The sequence below is a fragment of the Zosterops lateralis genome (genome assembly GCF_965231275.1).
Source record: "Zosterops lateralis genome assembly, chromosome: 6".
In the NCBI taxonomy this organism is placed as follows: domain Eukaryota; kingdom Metazoa; phylum Chordata; class Aves; order Passeriformes; family Zosteropidae; genus Zosterops; species Zosterops lateralis.
Window position 1 is genome coordinate 4,747,455 of NC_139761.1, and position 25,266 is coordinate 4,772,720.

General features: G+C 41.7%; 1 protein-coding gene across 1 annotated transcript in view; it reads left to right on the forward strand.

The window, feature by feature from the left end:
* KIAA0586 overlaps positions 1-21,126 on the forward strand; it is a 68,138-nt gene extending 47,012 nt beyond the window's left edge. Inside the window, exon 35 of the mRNA XM_083863411.1 lies at positions 20,799-21,126. Within this exon, the coding sequence (XP_083719537.1) occupies positions 20,799-20,944 (146 nt within the window). The 3' untranslated portion in view covers positions 20,945-21,126. The remainder of the gene's footprint in view (positions 1-20,798) is intronic.
* Positions 21,127-25,266: the final 4,140 nt, after the last annotated feature.

Here is a 25,266-nt window from a genome sequence, read left to right on the forward strand (position 1 = left end):
GATCTTGGAAATTGGAGGGATGAAATCACTTAGCTGTAATTAAGGCATTTTTCAGGAAAGTGTTTGGTGTAAGTTTTTTCAGTGTTTCTTCAGAATTGTTGTTACAGGCTCAGAGAATGAGCTTGTAAAGGACTTCAAAGATTATTTAGTGCCACCCCCAGCCATGGACAGGGTCACTTCCACTATCCCAAGTTGCTCCAAGCCTTGTCCAGCCTGGCCTTGAACCCTTCCAGAGATGTTTCTGATCTATTTTTCCCCTGTTTTTCCTCTCCAGTTACCTCTCTGTGCTATCAGGTGGCTCATTGACATCACTCGGTTAATGTATTTTACATTTGGGCCAGGCAGGAAGTGCAAGGCTGCATTTCCCACAGAAGCTCTGGCTTTTCTGTAAGCAGCCATTAGGTTTGAGGTGCTCCAAGTGGTTTAGAATGCCAGTTCTCAAGGAGGTTTTGTTTATTCTGCACATTATTTGTGTCCATAGGAGTTACACTCCAGCCCATGCAGTAGAAAATATGCCTGTTAGTAATAACTGTGCATTTTGAATAATATCCCACATCAAATCCTCAGCAGCCACACTTGAGAGTTTCTACTGTGAATTCCTGTAAGTAAATATTTTGCTGTGTTATAGTGCATTTGGAACAGGAGTTTTTAATTCCTTGGCTTTTGTAAATATTATTTATCAATTAAGAAGTGTAATTTATATCTGTGGCTGCTCCTTTTCCCACTGAGTTACTTCAGTTATTTTTCAGACAAAATGTTAAACCAGAAGTTGGACTTTCCATAGCTCGAGGCAAAGTCTTGTGTGAATTTGTCAGGGTGGATGATGATGTCCTGCTGTGAGTATGTTCTGCTGCTTCAGGTTTGAGTCATGAGGAAACAAAGAGCAGGAATTGCTCTGGGTTTCTTGGGACTGTGCACATCTTTGTAGCCATTCCCAAAAAATCCCTTCCTGGGAAAAGGTCCTCTGGTCTCCTCCACCTGTCATTTTTCCACTTCACTTACTTGTCCTAAAGGTATGAAGAATAGTAACTACAAACTCTGGTTTGTTTTTTAGACTCCAAGAGTGTAATTTGATTTTTTGAGGCGCCTAAATGAATTGAAATACAAGTGGTCAGATGGAGAAATTAAAAAAACCAAAACAACACAGTTTAGACTTGAAGAAAACTGTAGCAAGCAGTGTCATGTTGCCCTGCAGTCTGAGGCTTTCCTACTGTGCTCAGGGAGAAGGGATTCTCCTCTGGAGGCCAGTTCCACACCATGTATTGCCAAATCCTTTCCCTGCAGATCACCTTCTGCCAAATTCCTTCAACTTCTAAAAGGCTGAGAGTTCTTTCTGCTCTTCCTGCAGCCCTCCCTAAGTGTCACACCTCTCTCTGCTGCAGTGACATTGCTGTCACCTTGTGCTGAGGCTTTTGCCTTGTGCAAAGGCAGAAAACTTCCCTTTTTAGCCTCCCCTTGGTGCCTGTGCTGATGGTGTTCACACCCATCACAAAATCTGCACAGATTTCTGCATCCTCACCCTCCAGCCCTCAGGAGAATCCACTGCTGGTGTGTGTTTGGCTGATCTCTGGAGGGAACCATTCTGCACTTTTCATATAGTAAAAAGAATAAAGCCTTCTCCCTTTTGAGATAAGATATTCGTCTTTAAATACATTTATTTTTCTGAATTTCATGGTGTGTTCCTGTACCAAGCCCCTTCTCTGTCTGAACAGAGCAGCAGGGATTTTTAGTGAAATTCCAGCACCAGATGGGTTTTTTTGTGCAGAAAGGGAAAGAAAAACTTCTTCAAAGTGACGTGATCACCACTGAAAGCATTACTTCCTATGGAGACTGTCAAATATTTAGATTTTTTGCTTGTCTTTAGCCAGATTTTCTGGGGCTCAAAAGTAAATATTCCAAAATCTCATCTGATTTCCTCTTCAAGCCTAGATTTTAAAGGATTCCAGATGATCTAATCCAGTGACCTGTGGCATCCCTCTAAATGTGTTCTATAGATCACAAGTTAAACTTCAGGGCAATGCCAAAATGAAGCCTGGTATTTCAGTCACACGTGGGGACTGTGATGTGAAAATATTGAGGGACCAGTGCCTTTTTCATGGGGATAAACTGTAAACTTGTGGCAGTGCTGCACAGAGCACCCAGTGTACATTTGGAGTTTGTCATTTTTCATTGAGTCATGGAATCACAGACAGGTCTGGGTTGTAAGGGACCTTAAAAATCATCCAGTTCCAAACCCCTGCCATGGGCAGAGTCACCCTCCACTATCCCAGGGTGCTCCAAGCCTTGTCCAGCCTGGCCTTGGACACTTCAGGGATCCAGGGACAGCCACAGCTTCTGTGGGCAGCCTGTGCCAGGGCCTCCCCACCTATATAATAAAGAGTTTTATCCTAATATCTAAGTTAAATCTACCCTCCTTCAGCTTGAGGCCATGTCCCCTTTTCCTATCACTTTATGCCCTTTTTACCCCAAAATATCCTATGTTGCCTAGTCCAGGTGCCTGCTAATCTGCCTACATCAAGTCACCCAGACACTTGAAGGTTCAGAGCATCTTCTGTTCTGAAGTGTGTTATAAAAATGTAAAGGATTTTACATCCAAATTAACTGGAATTTATTTTTTTAAGAAATGATTCATAATTGCATTTAGTTTTCAAACACTTATGACTACCTGGAACCAAAGCAGTGCAGTTCTACTACTGCAATTCTCTATTTTCCTTTTTTTTTTTTTTTTTTTGTTTTGTTCCTTTTGCCAGTTAGGGTGGGGATTTTTACAATTGTTTAATTGTTTGGGGGGTTTTGATATTTTGTTTCATTTCAGGAGTTTGGGTAGCTTGTGTGTCTAGTGGCCAGGCATATCCTAGGCAGAATTCTCCTTAAAGAAGGGGTACCTCTTGCTGCTGCATGTCCACTCCTTGGAGTTGGAATGTACCAGCTGAGACCTCTAAATTGCTATTTCCACTTTGGCAGCCTACCTTTGATCTCTCACCAGCTCCAGTTGTAGCTGTATAAACCCATCTATTGTCAGCCTGCCTGGGGGTCAAGCTCCAATGTGAGGCTTTTTCTTCTGTCAAAGACTCTCATGTGGTGGCAAATCAGCTGGAGTTGCTGTGGATTGCAAACAGGGGATGGGTCTTGATAACAACTATTAAATCCAAGTCTCTGATCTCCTGGACATTACCACACTCCTCCCCAGTCTGTAGAAATTGTTGTGCCAGGACAGCTTTTCTCACAGCCTGTCTAGGATCTGTAAACATGCTGGGATCTGACTGAAGCAGCTTTGTATTGAGGATTATGATTTGTATGCACTTTTACAAAGTTACAGTAATTGCTGTTGCCTTCATTGTAAAGAGCAAAAAATAAACACACACAATAAACCCCTTTAATGGGCACTGATCCCACTGGCACTGATCTTGAGCAACTCTGAATAAAAGCAGATGGTGGCTGACCTGCTTTCCCCTTTCATGCAAACATTGCTTATATAAATGGGGGACACACACACAAAAATTAATGGGCTTGGGCAAGCCACCTAAGGACAGAGACTCCCCATGTACTTAATGCTTACATCAGCCCCAGGGCTGTTTCCAGTTAGCTCTTCTCTGGAGGGAGAAGTTTCTCACAAATTAGTGGTTCCACAGCTCTGAGCCCATGGTTTAACAAGAAAGAAGTGATGTGCAACTAGAAAGTAAGCATGCTTAGCTGTTCTGTGGCCTGTGTGTTGTGATGGGTCGTGGAAGAGGAACAGAACAGTCTCTCCTGAACCTGTTGCTCATTTGTAGACATATAATTGAGTCTGAAGTCCCTTTGCATGTCATCTGCTGTCATAATGTTGTGAAGAGGCATTCAATTTTTGTGGTCTTGTAGTAGTTTAATTCACATGCCTGTTTGTTAGCAGTGATGGTAAAAGAACGTAAATTGGGATTCCTGGTTGTTCTAAAGGATGTGCCTCAGTGTGTCACTGCAACAAGATGTGACCAGAGCACCTCTGCTGTGAAGACAAGCTGGGAGAGCTGGGATTATTCAGCCTGGAGAAGACTCCAAGGACACCTCACTGTGGCCTTCCAGTACCCTAAAGGGGCCATAAAAATGAGGGAGATGAATTTTTTTATATAGGTAGAGAGTGGCAGGATAAGGGGCGATGGTTTAAAATGGAAGAGTCAGGTTTAGATTAGATGTGAAGAAGAAATTTTTTTGCGTTGAGGGTGGGGAGGCCCTGGCACAGGCTGCCCACAGAAGCTGTGGCTGCCCCTGGATCCCTGGAAATGTCCAAGGCCAGGTTGGATGGGGCTTGGAGCACCCTGGGATAGTGGAAGCTGTCCCTGCCCATGTCAGGGGTTTGGAAACTGGATGATTTTTAAAGATCCCTTCTACCCCAAACCATTTTGTGGTTCCACAATTCAGAGAAACAGCATTCCCTTTCCAGCAGGGCATTTGGTTAGAGTTCCTGCCTCCAGAACTATGCTGCAGCCTCTCACACATTTTTACAGCCTACCAAGGCAGTTTTCTGAATAAGACACATTTACACTTCTCAGTCACTCTCTGTGTACAGCCTGATGAATCCACACCAGCAAAGCTGAGGCAGGAACCATTCCAGGTCTCAGGCAGACCTGCTGCTGGCTGGGTTAGTTCAGTTGGCACATGCAGCACAGAATCTCCCAGGATGACCATCCTTACTTGGATTAACAGTCATTTAAGCAGGCCTCTTATCTCCCTTTTTTTCTTTTTAGTTTTCTTTTTTTTCTTTTTCTTTTTTTTTTATAAAAGGCATCAGTATCAGAGCAGGAAGTCGATGCTTTTGGGTGCTGGCAGCACATTGCCTGGATACTGTTTCGTGACAGGTGAAGACAAGGAGTATTACAAACACATATTTCAACTTGGAGAAACATATATAGCACTGTGATAGGAGAAATGCAGGCTTTATGTCTTCAGCATGTGCTGAGTTTGGTACATTTTCCTGCTTGGTAAGGAAGGCAGATGTTGCCTTTTATAATTCAGTGGCTCGTGCAAGTCTGAGAGTGGCGCAACAGAAGGAGCAGCTTCTGCTCTCCCCACTGTGCTGAGCCCTGGGCAGAGGCAGCTGGACTCCCTTCAGCTTTACCTGTTCTTAAATTGCTCTCAATTCAGCTTTTTTTAAGCACTACATAAAAGCTGGAAGGAGCCAGCTGTTAGTGTGGGGGGTGGCTGGGTAGGGATTTCTCTCCTGCCCATGAGTGTGTATGAGGTGAGTGATGAATAACTCACAAATTCTGACTGTCTGCCCCTACAAAGCAGACTGGGGATTCACAGAAGCTGTCGTTCTCAGACAAAAAACCTTTCTTTTATTTTTAATGCTTTGTAAATTTTTGGCACCGCTGGGAGAGGCAAGGCACAGCTGTAAAGTTAGGAAGAGAACCAAAGTGGTCAATAAAGATGGATATTTAGACAATTTGTGTCCACAATCAAATGGTATTTTTAAAATTCTACTGCTTATTAGATTGTGAAAGGGCTTGACTTACAGGCAATTTTCATGCTGGTGACCAATGTTGTTACTTTGTGCTTTATTTCTTGTTTTTCTACATGCTTTGGGAATAAACAGACCTTTGACTTCATGCACCAAAGAGAAACCAAGTTTGTCCAGCTCCACCTTCTCAATACAGTGATACAAAGGCTGCTTATAATTAAATATAAATACAGGGTTCCCAAGCCCACAGGATTAATTTCTTAAGAACAGGAGCCCATTAAATTTTCAAATAAGGCAACAGCATGGAGTAAATGTTATCTAGGATGTCTTCCAAATGAAGAACACTATGTAAATACTGGTAATGCTCCTCTTTGATAACATGCTGATTTTGAGAAATGCAGGCTGCCAAAGTAGCATTCTTGTTAAAAAAATAGGGTAAGGGCTGGTGAGTGAAGATTAAAGTTGTCATGCATGACCTGTTGCTCAGTGCTGAGGCTGCACAAGGGGCTGTGTTTTGTAACTCTGTGGAATAACATTTCCTAACATAAAGCTGGAGTAAAACCCTCTTCATCTTCATGCAACTGATTCTGTAAGTGAAGTACAACATGTGCTCATCTCTGAAATACCACTTGCAAAATGTGCTTTTGGTGACTGCCTTTGCAAGGAACAGTAGTAAATGATGGAGGTGGGTTAAACTTGGTCTGTGGACTACTGTGCTCTGGTTTTTATCATGAGTGCTGTCATTCAGGAGAGAAAAAAAATCTCCTACACCTAGAAAAATTTAATTTAAATTTAGAATCTTTCTATGTCCTGTTGTTCTGCTCTAATCTAAAACTTATGTTTTGCGCTTAAAGAAGGAAGAGCTGGTTTTAAGCACAGTTCTAAACAACCTGAGTGAAAGTTGTTGAGTGTGACACAAAATATGGAGAAGGTCTGTGAAATGCATTTTTTTCCCCCAGTGCTTTGCCTGCAGGGAAGTAACTGTTTCTCTTTGTGTACAGCATGACTTTGCCTTCCAGTTAACTCTTTTTTTAATGTCAAATAGACGTGTATTTTTAATTCAAATTAATAAATCATCAACCAGCTGTGAACAATGAAAATGTATCTCACCTTTACTAGGTCTGGTAGAATTATGTTTAAATTTTGGCTCAAAATTAGCCAGTCAAGGTGGCTTAGACTTAATCTGCTTTTCTCCATCCTAACTCAGGGTGTTACAGTAAAGTCATCATCTCAGGGTTGCATATCCTGACCTTGTTTTAGGCACTGTGCATATTGCAAGAGTTAGGCAGAGCTGTGTTTGTTTAAAGACAGTAAAACAGCTGCAGTGTCCTGGTCCTTGTCAGGCCATTGTGTCTTCAGGAGAAGTAAAAACCACAGAATTTGTTGCAAATTGCTTAATTTCTGACTTTTTTTTTTGCGTGTGTGTTCTTATTATCCTGAAACCATAATTACAGATCTCGAGAAAAATTGTTTAATTTACTTAACGGCTGCCACGTTACGTAAATCAGAGTTATAAATGGGAAATATTTACTAGTTTGAGTTACAGTGTAAATACACGGTTGATTTCTCAGAAGTGCATGTTGCCTATTTCAGTAATTGGACTCGGTCCTAGAGACAGCCAGGCAGGGAGATTACACAGGGAATGCTTGTTTCTGAAGATGAAGCTTCCTTCCTGATTAAAAAAAAAAAAAAAAAAAAAGAGAAAGGGGGAAACAGTTTCCTGTTGGAATCCTCACTTTGGGCAGCCGTGCCTCCCCCTGCTCCAGCTGCCCTTTATGTGCAGGCGTCCTCTGACACACCATGTCCAAAACCCTTTTTATAACAGCAATTGGGGTTTGCCTGTGCAGGCAGACCTGGGGTTTAAAGAGGTTTTCAGCTCCTCTCTCATCTGCTTTTAATGCAGGACTACGACTGCCAGTATCTCTGAGGTTTTCAGGCTTGTTCTGTTCCTAAGGTTCGTCGTTTTCTAGCAACGACCTAACAGAGAGACTCAACCCAAAATTCCAGCTGCACGTAGGAAGATGTGGTCTGACCTCGATGTATATATGATGTGAAAAATGAATAATAGCAGCACTGCAGGCAAAGTCTCCTCTTGCTACAATGTGACAGCCCAGCCCTGCAGCCCAGGTCTCAAGAATTTGGCTGCGCTTTTGGCCATGGTTCTGTGTTTTAGCTCAGAGAGAGCACAGCACTCAATGGCTCTGTTGGCTCTGTGCTTATGGCAGGACACTGGAGTAAAACCTGGTTTTTCCACCTGCAGTACCTGGTGGTTTGGTTTGAATGCAGCCAAGGCTGTGTTTTGGCCTTTTTCATGCTCAAAGGCTGCAGAAGCACAGCAGCTGAAGGCTAGAATCACTTAAGAGGATGATTAGGGCCTGACTCTCTGATTCATTAATTCAAGAGAGAGAGTTTTTTTCACTTTCTTAAAGGACCAACTCCCTCTATCATTCCAGAGTCAATGTTAAATGAGAACCATAGATTCAGACTGTGTTTAGATTAGATACTGGAAAAAAATTCCGGATTGTGAGACACTGGAACAGGTTGCCCAGAGAAGCTGTGGCTGCCACATCCCTGGAAGTGTCCAAGGCCAGGTTGGACAGGGCTTGGAGCAACTTGGGATAGTGAAAGGTGCCCCTGGATTGGATTTCCAGCTGTGGTTTCCTCTCAGAGCAGTGCCATCCAAGCACTCAAACCCATGGGGAGCTCCACAGTGCAGGACCTGCCAGGGGGAATAGTCTGAAGTGTATGAAAAGAAAGTTCAGATGTTTTCAGTCTGAGAGTGAAATTGCAGAAGGCCCTTAGAGGTCTGAGTTATTGTGCAATCTCTGTAAGTAATTTGTAATCAAAATACCTTTGCACATGTCACTTTCATATTTCCTGTAATAAAACAGCAAGAGCAATTAAGATTTTGGACCATAATCTTCTACGAGCTTCTACATATGAGTGGGCTGGGGATTTTTTTTTTTTTTTTTTTGAGTTATGGATGAAATAGGCAGTTTTTAAATTTTTGATTGCTTCAGAAAAGGTTTGGTAATAGCTATTTTAATAGATTTTTTAACCATAGCCTGACAAAACTCTTATGTGGCAACATAATTGATCTGAAGTTTGCTTTAAAAAAAAACCTAAGTAAGAAACCAGAAGAACTGTTCACAAAACTGGAGGACATCTGTACTCTGGTAACCCAGCTTGTGACCTGTTGGGCTTTATGCATTTCATATCAAAAAGAATCAGTAAATATATTGCCATATACATGCAAATATGTCTGATAACACTCTGTGTATCTCTTATGTTGTTCTGCCATGGTTCAGAAAGTTGTCTGTGGTCTTGGCATTCCTCAGGAAACATTAAATTAATATAGCTGCCTTTGTCGTAGATTTTTTTTCTTGCTTAAGTAGGTGTGTGAAGGCTGGTGCTACATAAATGAATTACACGGAAGACTTTGGAGGAAGAAGGGGCTTGTAAACGAGACTGAAATTAATGAATATGAGAATTAGAAATCAAAACTTTATGTTTAGTCTGAGGAGAAACAATTCCTTAAACCGTAACCACATGGCTGTTTCTTGTTTGCATCAACTCTGGTTGACTGTTATTGTCTTCTGTTAATTCTCTGGGGCAGTGGCCTGACTTTGTTGAATGAGCCAATTGTTTTCCTTTGTGTTGCCCATGAAGTGAGTCCCCATCTGGTTTGTATCAGACTGTTTTCACAGCCAACAACTGCTGCCTTTTCTATATCCTGACACTTAAGGGCCCCATGCTATCAAAGCATTGCTGTGATAGCCTGTCTGGCTGGGCCCATACAGCTGTGCCTTGCAGCTTGAAGCCATTACCCAAGTAATGGTAACTTAGAACTTGAACTGGCTCTTATTCCCATTGGTGTCGTGTGTACAGTGAACAGAATACATTTTTGTTGAACTCCGTGTTCCATGAAAAAATATTCTCTCGTTTGAGTTTATGCAATCGGTTCCTTTTTATTTTCCAGCAGCTTCCTGTATCTACAAGCAGTTTTGTGTTCTTCTGAAATTAATGAATGCAAGACAAGCAGTATTTAGTTAAGGCACTGTTGTTACTGCTTTTATTGCACATTAAAGCTCAATAAGTGAAAATTAAACAAGCAAATGATTCTTGATGAGGATTTTTCTTATCAGATTTCGAATAGGTTTCCAGGAAACTTTCTGTGTGTGACAAATGCAGGTTGTGCTAATAAAGCTGCACCTTGGATACTCCACTACTCCCTTTCCAAATAGCTCTCTAAAAATACAGAGCAATGCACAATGAGTCTGCATTAACCTGTTTACTTCTCATCTGAAGGAACAGGGAATGATTGCAGAACTCTGTAACCTGTAGAATTAAAACTACATTGCAGTTTGCATTGCAGAATTAGTGAGGGAGGCCCTGGGCATGATCCAGACCCTTTCCAGGCTTCCAGCATTGAAGGAGACACTCCTGTTGCAGAGATTTTGCAACACGTGTCTTCTCTGCCTCTCAAGATTTTAAAAACCTTCAATATTGCATCAAGTAACAGTGACACTTTAATGTTGTGTGTAAAGAAAGATGATCTTTATGCATTTGTTCTCTCCTGCTCTTGTGTAGGCAGCATAATGTTCAATGACAGAGTAATGACGAGGGAAGACATATTCCCCAACCTGGAGATGTGTTGAATTTTAAGTATATTCCAGACTCAGTTCTTCCCTGATATTTAAGAGGCAGAAAGAAAGAAAATAATGGATAATGTTTCTTAAAATTCTGGTCTTATTGTAGTATGTGCAATAAACTGCCAGAAAACAGATTGCTTTATCTGATTCTTGCAGAGAAAGTGTTCCTGAACCTGGGAGTGTGTTGTGTGTATAATGTGAATGAATTTGCTTCAGGTAACATTCTGGGGAGCCATTAAATTCCATGAGGCACACGAGATAAGACTCCCTTTGCCATTGTGCTTTTCCTGCTGGCACACACTGGGTGTCATCATGTCAGATCAGGATTGTGCAAAATAATTGAGTCTGTGTCGTTGTCGGGGGCGTGGAGGGTTTGCAGGAGCTGCTTTCCCGAGGAGCTTTGTGTAACTGCTGTTCCTGTGAACAGCTCCTGAGTTCAGGTGTGTGCTCTGGAATGATGCACAGAGCCAGATGTCTGTGCCCTTCACCTTAGAGGACTTTTCCAGCCTGAATGGTTGGATAATTCCAAGTCGTGTTCATCATCAGGCAGAGCCCACACTCTGCTCCCACACTGGATTTCCATATCTGCTCCTTTGCAGTGCAGATCTCTCTGTGTTTTGGCCAGGGATATTTAAACCCAGAGAACTGATAAATTCTTTTCCCTCAGACGCCTGCAAGCTCTGTTAATCCTGCTCATGGCCCAAAGCACTGAGGAGAGCTGTGGATGATCTGGGTGCTCATCAGATCAGCTTGAGCTGGGAAGAGTCAAAGAGCTGCAGAGCTTCCTGAAGGAAATTGGTGCAGCCAGCATCCCAAATTTCAATTTATGTGCCTGTGGCTGCAGCTTCATAGGCAAAGAGCATCTGCCCAGATGAGAAACTAATGGAAAAGGGTCTGTTCAACGCCCTGCTGCTTGACACCAGCTCTAAGGGTTGTGCAGAGCAGCTCTTGACAAGAGTTGTTGGTTTCTCTGGTGCTGCTGGGGATCTGTTCACTGGCAGAGAATCCTTCAAGAGTTGGTGGGAGCTGCCTGCAGTTCTCCCTGTGTTTGATACCACTGAGCAGAGATGGAGGGGGTGTGATATTAAAATCACTGATGTGTCTAAGAGAGAGTTGAGAAGGTGGAGCACTGTGCTTAATGTGCAACAGAAATGTAGAGCAATGCATTTCTCCAGCTCATTTATTCTGCTGGTTTAGAGCTCAGATTCACCCAAGTATTGCAGAGGAATTTTGGTTTTGCTCTTTCCCATGTAACAGGCCAAGGTTTTTGTATCCTTTTATTTATATTTTTTTAAAGGAGGAATGCTTATCTCTTATTGCACAAAGTTTAATCATTTTAGATTTTAACAAACTTGAAAATAGCACAAGATAAAATCATATATTTACTCTCAGACCTTTCCAAGTTTCTGGTCCCAGGCATTAGATTGTGAAGGCAGAGTTACTTGTCATCACAGTCTGTGCTCATTTCAAGAGCAAGTCAAAATAGGATCTGGATACAGACAGGACCAGAGGAAATGGTCTCAAGTTGCACCAAGGGAGATTTAGATGGGGTATTATGAAAAATTTCTGCACTGAAAGGGTGGTCAGACATTAGAACAAGCTGCCAGGGGAGTGTTGGAATCACCATCCCTGAAAATGTTGAAAAAAATGTGTTGGATGTGGTATTTAGGAACATGGTTTAGGGTGAACATGGTGGTAGTGGGTTAATGGTGGGACTTCATAATATTACAAGTGTTTTCTAACCTAAATGATTTTATGCTTCTATAACAGTGAGCTCCCACATCTTCCAGTAAAGTAATTTAATGTTTTCCTTGTTTGAACATGTGCTTACTTAGTCAGTCCTCTTTCTGAGCTAACAGAAAAGTTGTTTGCCTCTCTAAGCTTCCTAGAAATGCTTATTCTTATACATTTTCCAAAGGTCATTGATATCCACAAATGGTAAGACTTGTAGTGGCCACAAAAGGCTGGAAAAGGTGTATTTTTTATAAGTTTGTTCATGTACTAGAAATGTGTGTAGAAATGTTTTGGAATTTATTAGACTGACCATTGGAAAATGCCAACTGTATAGAGCTGGCTTTTGTTCTGTCTTGTTCTGTTTTGTTCCTGGGGAAAATGTTCATCATCTCCTTTTGAAAAGGTGTAATTACAAAAATTTGAGGTAATTGATGGTGTAGGTACAAGCATTTTAATATGCCAGATCATGGTAATGGTAGTACAGTAAAGGGAGTCTTGGCAAACTGTTTCCATATGGGGAATCCCTTGACTTTGTTAGTGAAAACCATCAAAACAAATGCACAGGATCATGGGAATATTTAAATATTCAGAGTAGAGAAATAAAGCTATTTTGCTTGTGGTCACCTAGAAAAAAACACTTGTTATTTGAAGTTTTCTTACTTAATTTTGTATTATAAGAATGCATTTAGTGACCCCATTATATGTGAGGAGTGACTTGCAGTGAGAAAATTCTGCCCTGCAGCCTTGCCCTTCAGGCAGAAAGTTTTCTCTTTTCTTTCTGATCCCCATTCCTTAACTTTCACTCAGGTCTGGGTGCAGATTTGAGCCGTGGCTGGAGAGGATAAAACCTCCTTGCCCAGGAAATCCTCTTGTCTGTTTGAGGGAGAGCTCATCGAGGTCTCTCACTGAACCTTTTAGTGGTACCAAGTAGCTTGTCTCTTCTTACAGGGATTCACTGAAACTTGTTCTCTGAGATTCTTAAGGATTTTTTGGGATATTTGGGATCTTGGGAGGTGGCAGGGCTGGACAGTTTGGAATTCTCCAGTTCCATCCCCCTGCCATGGGCAGGGACACCTTCCACTGTCCCACGTAGCTCCAAGATCCAGCCTGGCCTTGGACACTTCCAAGGATGGAGCATCCACAGCTCACAGGGACACCCCACCTGCATTTCAGCTGTGAGCTGGAAAAATGTTAATTTTCAGTTCTTAATTGATGGTGAAACATCACTTGACTTTGGTCGTTCAACTTTAATTATTCGTGTAAAAATATTTTTACATTATTTTTTAATAAAAGGAGGCCATGTAACTTCTAAGAATTAAAAAGATGCTTTGATTTTTATTTCTTTTCCTTGCCACTCCCCAAGAAGGCTGTGAATGCAGATAAGCTGGAGGCAGTATTGCTGCAATTAATATCATTAAGATAGGAGGTCTCAGTGGAGCCAGTCCTGCTGCTGGCTTTGCACTCACTGACTCTGCATCCTAAGGGAATTGAGCAGAACTTTATCTTAGAATTAAGTGTGAATTCCCACGATTGATCATTGAGTTATCTTTTTTAGCTTCTTTATTTTGTTTTAGATACAGGCATTAAAATGTCTTTTGGAGCCCCAAACATGAAGGTGTGAATAACAGAGCCAAATATATTATAGAAATATGCTTTTCAAATTACTTTCCTGTCCACTTGCTGGTTAAATTTTGCATAAAATTAGTACAAAAAAAATTGGTATGTAGGTGATATTTAGTTTTACTGAATAAGTCAAATATTAATTACACCATTAGATCTGCAGAATTTTAATTATCACTTGTCAGATTCTCCTGATTCCACCAGCTGTTTACCTAGGTTATCTCTTGTGGATTTAGGGATTACTCCTCCCCCTGGCCTTTGCACAAGATACACATTTATTTTCCTGGTGGTTTTTCAAAGATTCTGGACCAGTAAGGAACCAACTCCTCCTTTTTTTTTTATTATTTTGAAATAAAAATTACAACTTCAGTATTTGCCACAGAGCCTCATCTGATTTTTTTCCTCAGGAAAATGATTGCAGCCTAGAGAGAGCAGTGCTTAAATGTTGAACTGTTTGTTCTGAGCCAATTGCACATCCAAAAATCACAGCCATCTGTATGGAAAAATCAAATTCACTTTTAATATTTCTTCTTCGTGTTAATAATTATTGTAGTTTTTTTGGAAAGATCATTACATGTGTTTTGGAAGAGATTTGGTGGGAAACCAGCAGCAAGAGATGTGGCCAGGGAATGAATTTGTTAAGCAGTGAGAGGTTCTATAGAGCAAAAGATGCCAGATCAAAAGGAGCAGAGTAGATTTTAGGCACCAAAAGGAAATGTTTATTTAGTAAACTCCACTATCTCATTTCTGGATGTTTTTGGAGCTGCTTTCTGTCTGCCCTTCCCTACCAGTCTCTGTGTTAGGACTTGGAAAAATCTGGTTCTAGTTTATTTAATGTATTTCTAGTTTTTGTTCTGTTTAGTGTTGCTATTGGTGGGAATACAGAGTGTTTTGGAAAACCACTGAACCTTGAACTTCGACTCGAGAGGAGGAAAAAAACCATTTTCAAATATTCTGCTTTGAAATACTTGTTAGCTGCTGAGCCTGGCCCCACCCTCCTTTACTGGCTGGGGAGCTGCATTTATTTTCTTCTTTGGAAATATTTATAGCTAGGCTATACATTGAGGGTTACACAAACAAACAGCAAAAGCACAGTGTGTGTGTATACACGTGTTTATTTTCTGTGTGCTCGTGTGCAGGGTTTTTGTAAGTACATGACACCAAGGGGAAGGTGGAATTTGCCAAGTTTAGGTCAGAACTTGAACTGAACTCATACTATATAGTTTTCTGTCTCCACTGGTGTCTGTGGCCCACTTATGGAAGTTTATGAGTTGGCTGCAGCCTTTGAGAATGAAACTGTGTTTTTTCAGCTCCGGCAGTAGACTCGTGCTTTTAAATCCAGACATTTTTGGCTCAAGTCCTCCAGATGTCTGTCCATTTCTGTAAAACAGCTCAAGTGTTTTAATTGTAAATGTACCCCTTTCATGTAACTCAGCCTTAGAAATTTGGCCTGGTTTTGCCTCGAGTCTTTTCTGTTTATCATGATGCAGCTAAGTTGGGGCAGTCTGGGTTGGAGTTAAAAAAGAGAACTGCAGGCATTTGCAGGAGTTCATGTTCTTGTTTTCTGTGTTTCTGTCCCAGTGGAAGGCAGAGCTCTCACCTGCAGCCAGGTGACTGTTTGGTAAAACATTCACACAACAAGAGAGCCCTTGCCCTAAAAAGCACGTTACTGGCAGAGCTGAGAAAGGCCAGCTTCACCACAATAACCTAAACAAGCCCATGGATTCAAGGTGGCAAGAGCAAGAAAAGCCCTGGAGGAGGAACTCTCATTTCTAATAAATAGAGAATAATTTGCCCAAAAATTCAGATTATTTGAGAGCCTGTTGATGGTCCTGCTTATTCCTGCAAAGATTGTATTCATTTAGTTCTGTAACCTACCCACTTTCAACTTTATAAACCACTGAATTCCAGAAGCATTAAATAGTCAGTATGCACAATACAGCAAAATGTGACTCTGACTGGAAATGCTAAATATCATTATAATGAGTAGCATAACTGGCATTGCAGTGGAATTTCTGTTTTCACTGCAGCCTTCAGAATTACTAACATCAAAATATGGATGTTTCTTACCAGTATGTGTTAGCCCAGCAAACCAGGAATAATTTTGATTTTGCCAAAAATGCCACTTCTTGAATTGCTCTGCTTGGTAACTCACCTGTACAGCCACATATGAAAGGTGCAATTACAAAAATTTGGGGTAATTGTGCTGTAGGTACAAGCATTTTAATATGGGTGAATTTCATGTGGTACCACACAAACCCATCCATGGAGGCATGGACAGGACACATATTGGTACAAATCTGTACCTCACAGCTTTGCTTACAGGTAACAGGAGCAGATAGGAGAGGCTGAGAGAGGAGAAAAGAGAGGAGCAGATAAGAGAGGAGAATTGAGGTGCAAATAAGAGACTGACAGGCTGAGAGTTGGGGATATTCAGCCTGGTGAAGACTCCAGGGAGACCTTAAAGGCCCTGCCAGTAAAGGGGCTCCAAAAGATCTGGAGAGGGACTTGGGACAAGAGCTTGGTGTGACAGTACAAGGGACAATGGCCTCAAACTGACAGAGGGCAGGGTTAGAAAATAATTCTTCCCTGTGACAGTGCTGAGGCCCTGGCACAGATTACAGAGAAACTGTGGCTGCCCCATCCCTGGAAATGTTCCAGAACAGGCTGGACACAGCTTGGAGCAACCTGGGATAGTGGAAGGTGTCCCTGCCCATGGCAGGGGGTAGGAACTGGATGGTCTTTAAGGTTCCTTCCAACCCAAACCATTCTGTGACTCTGTAAAATGTTTCTGCTGACAATGGTTCTGTTACCTTTGAGCCTGTAGACATTCATTCTTCTACTTTGCTTCAGCCATTAGTGCAAAGAATTTCTGACAACTCTGTTTCACTCTAATGGTCTTTGTAACTATATGCCAGATGTAAATCTTTTTATGTAGGGAAAAAACAAAATGGGGAAATGACAGAAGAAAAGAAAAAGCACCTTCAATGAAGATTTTGATGCTGAGTTAGATCTGCAGGTGCTGTGCTATCCCAGTGCTCAGAGCACTTGAGCTAATGCCATCTGGAGGAAGTTATTTGTTGGGACAGGACAGTGTTTGAAACTTTGAAGTCAGGAATAAACAAAGAGAAGCAGCTGGAATCTGGCAGGAGAAGAAACAAGCCATTCCTATCAGCCCTCGCTATTAAAGGAATGAGAGCACTGCACTGGAGTTGTTTTTACAGTCTTGGAAGTTTATTCTTGCTCTTGAAGAGAGCTGCTTCAGTTGGGGAATAGAGGGAGGATTGTTTTGAAATTTCAGGAAGCAATATGTAGGTAATGACAGTAATTATGGTTCTGGTTTTATACTGAAAAATAACCTGGGTCCTGATCCTTCAAACCCTTCCCTCTTTTATTGCCTTGATGGGCAGAGATGATTTACAAGAGCATGGACTGACAGGACATGGGGAAATGGCTTCAAAATGAAAGAGAATAGGTTTAGATTAGATTCTGGGAAAAAAATCTGGATTGTGAGGGTGGTGGGACACTGGCACAGGCTGCCCAGAGAAACTGTGGCTGCCTTATCCCTGAAGTGTTCCAGAGCAGATTGGACAGGGCTTGGAGCAACCTGGGATAGTGGACAATGTCCCTGCCCATGGCAAGGGTTGGAACTGGATGATCTTTAAGGTCCCTTCCACCCCAAACCATTCTGTGTTTCCATGATTACAATTTAACTTACAAGATATGGCTCTCTTTCATCCCTAGTTAGATTTAAAATAGTTTTATTTAATATATGGACACCCAGTCAGAGGATTTAAAGCACATGGTTTTCATTTGGCTTAAAAGTCAGACTTGTTTAGTCTTTTTATTTTGCCAAATAGAAAAATTCAAAAAGAAAGGTTTAAAACATTTTTCTTTGTTCTTACTCTTGCCATATGATGTGAGTAACCAAACCTCCCTTCAGTGTGGTTAATTCCTTTTTCCTTTGGCACACATTCTTGACACCCTTTGTATATGGCATATTCTGAGTGTGACACTACCTCTTAGAGAAAAACTCCCTTCACAGGTCACTGGATGGTTGACACACCATTAATTTTTATGCTTCTGTTAAACAAAGGTCTGGAAATTTAGTACTGTACATGAATTTGTTACAGAGTGCCAAGAGCAGGAAAAATCTCTGATCTGAAATGTGACCTTTTCCATCAGTGGGTCACCAAGATGTTTTCAGTCCCTGATGAGTTTCTAGCAGCCAAGGACTCTCTTACCAAGAGTGTCAGTTTTCACAGTTCATATGAATTTATTCTATTAGATGGTGTCAATGAATTTGGAAAACTGGAGGTCACCTAAGGTCACACGCTCCATTTATTGGATTTTAACAAGGAAAATTTTTATAAATACACCTAACTACATGATTACAAAATTGTACTGAGTGCTCCCAGAGCCTCTAAAAAAGTGGGGGGAAAAGCCATGAAGATTACCTGCCTGCTTGCCCTTTCGTGCTTTGTAAAGGAAAAGAATTTCATTTCCATTTTTATGGTGTATCAAAAGATTTTAACCATTGCAGGTTGCGTATTTCTGCTGGTGAGGAACTCATTGTTAGAGAGGAAACCATCTTAATATTTGCTCTGAGCTGCTCTCTGATGAGGGGAAGACATAAAATGAAATATCACATTATTAAAAAAGGAGCAGACCAGGGGCTATCCAAGCCTCTATTTGTGTTTTTATTCCCATACCCCTCCCTGTATGTGGATATAAAGAGTTTTATGCACTGTGCGTGCACGAGGTTACACTCAGCAAAAGGTAAGAATGATAAAACACATGTGAGAGTAACTTGGTAGTTACATTTTTGGGGCCAATGTAGAGTTTCAGGACTAGCAGCTTTTTATCCTGGGAAGTTACAGGCTTGGAGCAGAATCTCCCATTTAGCTGAAATATGATACCCACAGGTTTTTCACAGTTAAAATGCTGAAAATCCACGTTCTGTATTTTCTGTGTGAATTTAACAAAGTCAGAGACTTCAGATTTTTGCCTTTTAAAAAAAGGGCACTGTTGACTTTGGGTATTTTAAAGTTAAAGATATTTTGATAGCTCAGGAACTGGTAAATTTTCTGTTAAGCAAGTAGATGGAATTACTCATTTTATTTTTTCAGTCTTTTAGCATTTTATAACGATTGTAAAATTGGTCTGTAGTATATCTGTAAAATATATTGGAGTATGTGTTAAGAGGAATGCAGACTAATATGATACTTTTTTTTAGCACTCCCAGAATCAAAGGCTTGAGAAGTTCTGACAGAGCCTTGGGATAAGGGAATATTACTTTCTTTTTTCCTTTCATTTTTTCTTTTTTCCTTTTTTTTTTTTTTTCTTTCCCTTTTTTTTTAACAAACCTGAAAACAGCTGTTGAAACAATGACATCATGGAATGTGACATGACTGTGGAAATTATTAAGAAAGTCAAGCTTTGAAAGCATCAAACTACATCTAGTGCTGGAGAGGGGCTTTGGTAGAGGATGATTTACCAGGTTTCCTTGGGCACTGCACAGTCACATCTTTACTGTGGCATTTTCATGTCTCACCAAACAAACCCTTTGCTTTTGTTCTTAGCAGCATTTTTGTATCAAACACAGCTACGGATTGGAATCCCAAAATCTCAGAATGGTTTGGGTTGGAAGGGAACTTAAATATCATCCAATTCCAGCTCCTGCCATGGCAGGGACACCTTCCACTGTCCCAGGTTGCTCCAAGCTCCATCCAACCTACCCTGGAACACTTCCAGGGATCCAGGGGCAACCTCAGCTTCTCTGAGCAATCTTTGCCAGGTCCTCACCACCCTGATAACCAAGACTTTCTTCCCAATATCCCACCTAAATCTGCTCTTTGTTAGTTAAAGCCACTCCCCCTTGTTCCATCACTCCATACCTTTGTGGAAAATCCCTCTCCAGCTCTCTTAGAGCCCACTTAGGTACTGGAAGGCTGCTCCAAGGTCTCCCCAAGCCTTTTCCTCTCCAGGTGATGGTGCTGATTCCCTGAGGACACAAAAAAATACTCTTGTGCTTCTGCTGCCTTCCTGAATAGCACAGGTCACTCCATGTCCTGCCTTTACTGTCTTTGGCCTCACTCATGTTTGACTTCCCAGGCTGTTGGCTGCTGTTCTAGCAGGAAAAACACTGATGGAATTTTATTTTAGCAGTGGGGTTTTGTTTTAATTAGCCATTTGAAGCCTGCTTTGCTGCCAGTCAGATGAATGCAGATGACTGCTTCAGTGACATAGCAGATAATTAACTGGGGTGAAAGAAAGCCTAACTTTTTGGTTTTATTGGGAAAATAGTGTTTTAATTATCTAGTCTATCACAGAGGAAGGGAGAATTGTTACAGCTTATTGGAATAAGAACAAGCTCCAAGACAGCCTTTGCTGCTGTACATGGACTCAGATATGTTTGTTTTGCTTGTAGCTGCTGCACTTAAATGCCCCCAGGACAACTGAAATCTCAAAATGCTCTTTCTGTAGTTGAGTGCATGTTGTGCCATTCTCCCAGTGCCATTTCTCCTGAGTTCCTTCATTCTTTGTCTCTGCCCTGATCCATGACTTGCTTTTCTGCTCCATGAATTGGTTTATCTGTCTCCTTCCTTTGGCTAAATACATTAACTTTTGCCCATGGCTTTTCTATGGATCCCATTCCAGTGCTATGGAATACACCAGAAACACCAGTAAAAATATTTGAAATTATTCTGGGCCTACTGAAGATTATAGATATATGTGTGTGTGTGTGGTGTATGTGTATGTAAATACAACCCAGTGTATATATAAAACTCAGTCCTTCCAGTACTTAAAGGGTGTCCAAAAAATCTGGAAAGGCGTTTCATACAAGGGCATGGACTGACAGGAAAAATGGGAATGGCTTGAAACTAACAGAGAGTAAAGTTAAATTGGAGATTAGGGAGAAATTCTTCTCTGTGAGGGTGGGGAGGCTCTGACACAGAGTGCCCAGAGAAGCTGTGGCTGCCCCATCCCTGGAAGTGTTTCAGGTTGGACAAGTCCTGGAGCAGCCTGGGCTAGTGGAAGGTGTCCCTGCCATGGCAGGGTTTGGAATGAGATGGGCTTGAAGGTCCCTTTCAACCCAGCCCATTCAGTGATTCTGTGTGTGCACAGAAATTTATCCCTTTGTTATTACCTGCTAAGGAGAGTTCTGATGGCTGAAGCAGCACCTCTGAGGTGCCTCAGAACTGTGGGCAGCAAGGGTGTACCTGTGTTTCCATGAAAAATGGAGATGACTTCATAATTCAGTCATTTGTCACAGACAGCAAATACTGACTTTAGTTGTCCTTTTTAATTTCTTTCCTTTTTTTTTTTTTTTTTTTTTTTTTTTTTTTTTTTTTTAGGAGAGGATGCTGCCCCTCATCTGAATCCACATCTTTCTGCAGCAGGGGGGTCAGTGCAGCTGCCTGGCACGAACACAGATAATGAGACACAGAGTCTGAGCAGTGCAGATGGAGATTCGGATTCTTCAGGGACAGACACATTTTAAAGCTTAGGGCTGTTTATGACGGTGTCTGTCTGAAGCTGTTGTCACTGGTACATTTGTCTGTCTGGTGTGATAGTCTGGCTGTTCCATCAAAATAACAGTCCTTTCAGTACTGTTTATTTTCTACTATTTTTTCTTATAATTTTGTTATTATTTTAAATGATTCTGTATGTGGATATATCAATTATTTTTAAGCATATAAAATAGTTTTTTCAGAATCGTCATGAGTTGAAGTCAATAAAAGCCTTTTAAATATTTATTGTATTACAGGTGAATGTGAAGGTGGTTGGTATTAAAATCCACTGCAAAAGTGTGTCTCACTTATGGAAAACCTCTTGGCTCAACATCACATCAGTACTGTCCAAATGTTGAGCCAAAGGGAAATGCATTTGGAACCAAAGTCTGCAAGAGAAATGTGTTTCTAGGTATCATCAGAGGTTGTTCATCCTTAGAAGACCACTATGACAAGCCAGTAATTCAAAACTGGAAAAAAGACCTGTGGAGTTTGTACTGTTATTATGAAGAATTTATTTTTTTAGACTTACAAGAATTTCTCAGCATTTCATGTTTGTTTCCCTGAAGATTTTTTCCCATCTGGAAGCACGCCAGTGAGATTGTGTGAGTAAGACTGTTTCTTTACACTTTTAATGTAATTTTTTTTTTCCTTCTCATGAGACAGAATTAATTCCTGCACTCTCAGCCCTTCAGAATCACGACTGCCTCAGTTGGGAATGCCAATAGTAATGGTTAACAGCAAGAGTGGATGGACACAGTGCCACTCTCCCAGGGACTGCTCCACCTTTGTGTTGCCTCTGTCAGGACAAGGTTGTTGATCCAGGAGCAAGGTGTGATCACCTGCCCCAAACAGCGTCCAAGCAAAATGAAAGAAAAAAGAAATTCAGATATGTTACAGTAGAAAAATTGGGAAAGAAGCTCTTTTCTAAGCAGGGCAAACACAGCTTATTCTCTGTTCCTCATCACTTATTAGAGGCATTTGGTTGTTGCAGATAATAACCATGAACAGTTCCCATTACTGTTTATTTTCTGGAGCCTGCACTGATTTCATCTCTCCATAACAGAGAAATATCAGAACTTCCTTTTGGCTTTATGTTGCTCTCATTGACCACAAGGTTCAGTTAATTTGCTGCAGCATGTGCAAGGGTAAATGGAAAAAGAGAGACCTTCAGCCTTCAAGGTCAGTAATATCCCCAGGATTCAGCTTTCAAGGGTGTGTCTCAAGCACCTTGCAGAGTTGTGCTCTTGTCTTGTGACAGACACATAAATAGCAGATTTGGGTGGAGGTGAAAGAGTGTCAGGCTTTGTGCAAAATGCAACATCACTTAAAAAAAAAAGGAAAAGCACAAATGAGAATCACAGAACCATGGAATGGTTTAGGTTGAAAGGGACCTTAAAGACCATCTTGTCCCAGCCCTGCTGCCACAGGCAGGGACACCTTCCACAATCCCAGATTGCTCCAAGCCTCATCCAACCTGCCCTTGGACACTGCCAGGGATCCAGGGGCAGCCACAGCTTCTGTGGGCAGCCTTTGCCAGGGCCTCCCCACCCTCACAGGGAAGAATTTCTTCCTAAGATCCAGTCTATGAGATGACATTTCTGGGAGCTGGGATCCAGCAGGTGATGATGCCACAATCCCTGGCACGAGCAGAGAGCTGCTTCTCAACGCTCTGGTGCTGTGATGAGGATCTGCACAGTTCTGTTCATTGCTGCTCTCTCTGGAACTGCACTCCAGATCACACTATTGACCCAATCAATGCTTTGTACAAACAACAGCTTCTCTGGGGAGGATGGAGATGTTCTCTCACTCTGCATTGAAACAAGTGAGAGGATAAGGAAATGCAGTGGAGAGGGCAAGAACTTCTTAAACTTAAAACTTTCCTGCAGGAGCAAACCTTCCTGCAGCTGTGTTCCAAGGGCTCTGTCAGCCTCCTGGGTGGTTCAGATGTATCATTTAGGTCCCCTTTGTTGCAGTGTGAAGAGCAGTTGAGCTGTTCCTGTGGGTTAGGACTGTGCTTTGCTAAACAAAGTGCAGTAATTGAATTGAGAACATGCAGAGAGCTGACAGATGAGGGATGGGGATGGGAGGCAGCAGATGGATACACAGGCAAGGAGACTGTTTAGGAAAGGATGAGGCAGCCCAACCAGTGGGAGAGGCCATCAGCTCATAATGCCCAGAAAATTACTGCGTGGGGTTTTATTGTCTTCAGTGCTGAGCATCTCACATTTTGTTCCAATTATCTTCTCTTGCAATTAATCAAAGGTGTTGTCATTTTCATTGACTGAATTGTGGAGAAATTTTGAGGAAAATATGTCAGGAAATGCCCAGTGAATACCATTTTCAGTCAGCTTTAAAAATTCCCCATAGGGCTGTGTTCTCTCCCAGCTTGTCGTGACTGACTGATCTTTTTGGAAGCTTCTGGGTTCCTGGCACTGGGCTTCAAAAACGTGCTGCTGGTGGGGATGGATACACCATGGATGGCAGTGGGATCTGCTAATCCTTCAATCCTATTCAAAGAGCACTTTGGAGAGGTGAAAAAAGTGCAAACTCTTGGCTTTTCCTTCCTCCAGGCTTCCCCAAAACAATGTGTCCTGCCACATAAACATAAGGGAACCTCTGTAAATCTGGCACTCCATGCATGGATCATATTACAATTATTTATATTCCTAGGAGAAGCCAGGGGGAGAAGGGAGAGTTGCTTTAATTTTTATCTGAGTCTCCATTTTGACTTTGAAATGGAAAAAAAAAAACCACCCAAAAACTAAACGTATCATCTAGAAATTTATCTATTTCTTACTTTTGGATTCAGCCTTGCATTTCAGGTTGCTGTAAGTAGTTTTCCGGAGTTGGAAATGGTAAGCACATGTTCTGTGAGCACAGCCAAGCCTTGATAAGGAATTTTTCTGTCTGCCTCTCCAAGTTCCATTTTGTTTCTACAGCTTTTATGATTGAAAATGCACATTTCTCATGGGCACTCACGGAACTGAAACAGCGTGATTTGCAAGCTTGCTAAATGGATTTCTTCCAAGCCAGTCATTGGGGTATGTCATCAAAGCTTAACAGCATCAAATAGAATTCCATCCAGGAAAAGTATTTAAAAAAAAACCCCACCTCTATGCAGCTCTACTTTTTCAGTTAAATCTCAGCAGCAGAGAGGTGAGGGAGGTAAAGGAGAGTGTTATTGGATTTCAGGGTTGTAGCGTGGAAACCAAACCCCTGGCTTTATTTTTTTGGTTTGATTGAATTCCTGGTGAAGTTTGCTCGTGTCTCACAGTGGGAAAGCACTGCAACGAGGGTGTTTGCTCATGGATTGGACTGGCAGTGCTAGGGAAGCACGAAACTGAAATGTCAGGAGCTTTTATATTTGCAGAGAATCTTTTTCTGACTTTGGTGAGGGAAATCTGGCATTTTGGAAGTGAGGTGCTCAAGAATCCATGGCGCTTTTTTTGCCCCCCCTTTTCTCGCCTTCCTGAAGATAAAAGAGCTGCTGTGTGGTGAGAGTGGTAGGACATGAGATTCCTGGCACAGGAGGAGATCCCAGACCAGCAGTGGCTCTGGGAGAGGACTCCAGCTGGTGTCACCCTGCTCAGGATTTTATCTGGATTTTCAATATCAGAAGAGAAAAGTTTCATGTACACACTTCATCTTATCCTGCATTGTGGGAAATTGGATAAAAGTGAGGTTTTTGTTAGTCCTCTTCATAGCTCAGAGATGGAAGTTGTCAAAATTAGCTGCTAAAAACATGAGCTGACCTTCCCAAGGTGCTTTATGAATCTCTACAGGATAACATTTCTGTCCTGAAGGGGTAAAGATGTGTGTGCCAACCTCCTCCCAGTGGACTGAGCACTCAGATGTGTAAAATGACACATGTGCAAAAATTCTGTTGGATTCCAGTCTGAAATGCAGCCACAAAAAAGCTGCAACTGTTTAACAGCTCACTGTTAACACTTGGCACAAGCACTGGGGGCAGGATTGCATCCTGTGGGATTGTTACAACGTGGGAAATCCATCCTTCCCATAGGTGTCCCAGTGGTGTTTCGTGTATGTGGAACTAAAAGCTTCTGCACAAGCATTGAGATATTTGCCTGGTTGGCAGGATTGTTCCTATGGAGATCTCTTTTTTATTCCCTTATTTTCTGCTGCACTCCTGATTTAGACGCTCGTCTTTCATAAGTTACCTCAAAAAATTCATTATTTCTATTGTGTGTTGATGCCTCCCCCAACCCTCCAGGACTTGGATGGGATTTTGCTGCTTTGCTCTTGTGGATGTGGCCAGATCCCTTATCCAAATCTCAGTGTTGTGGCATCC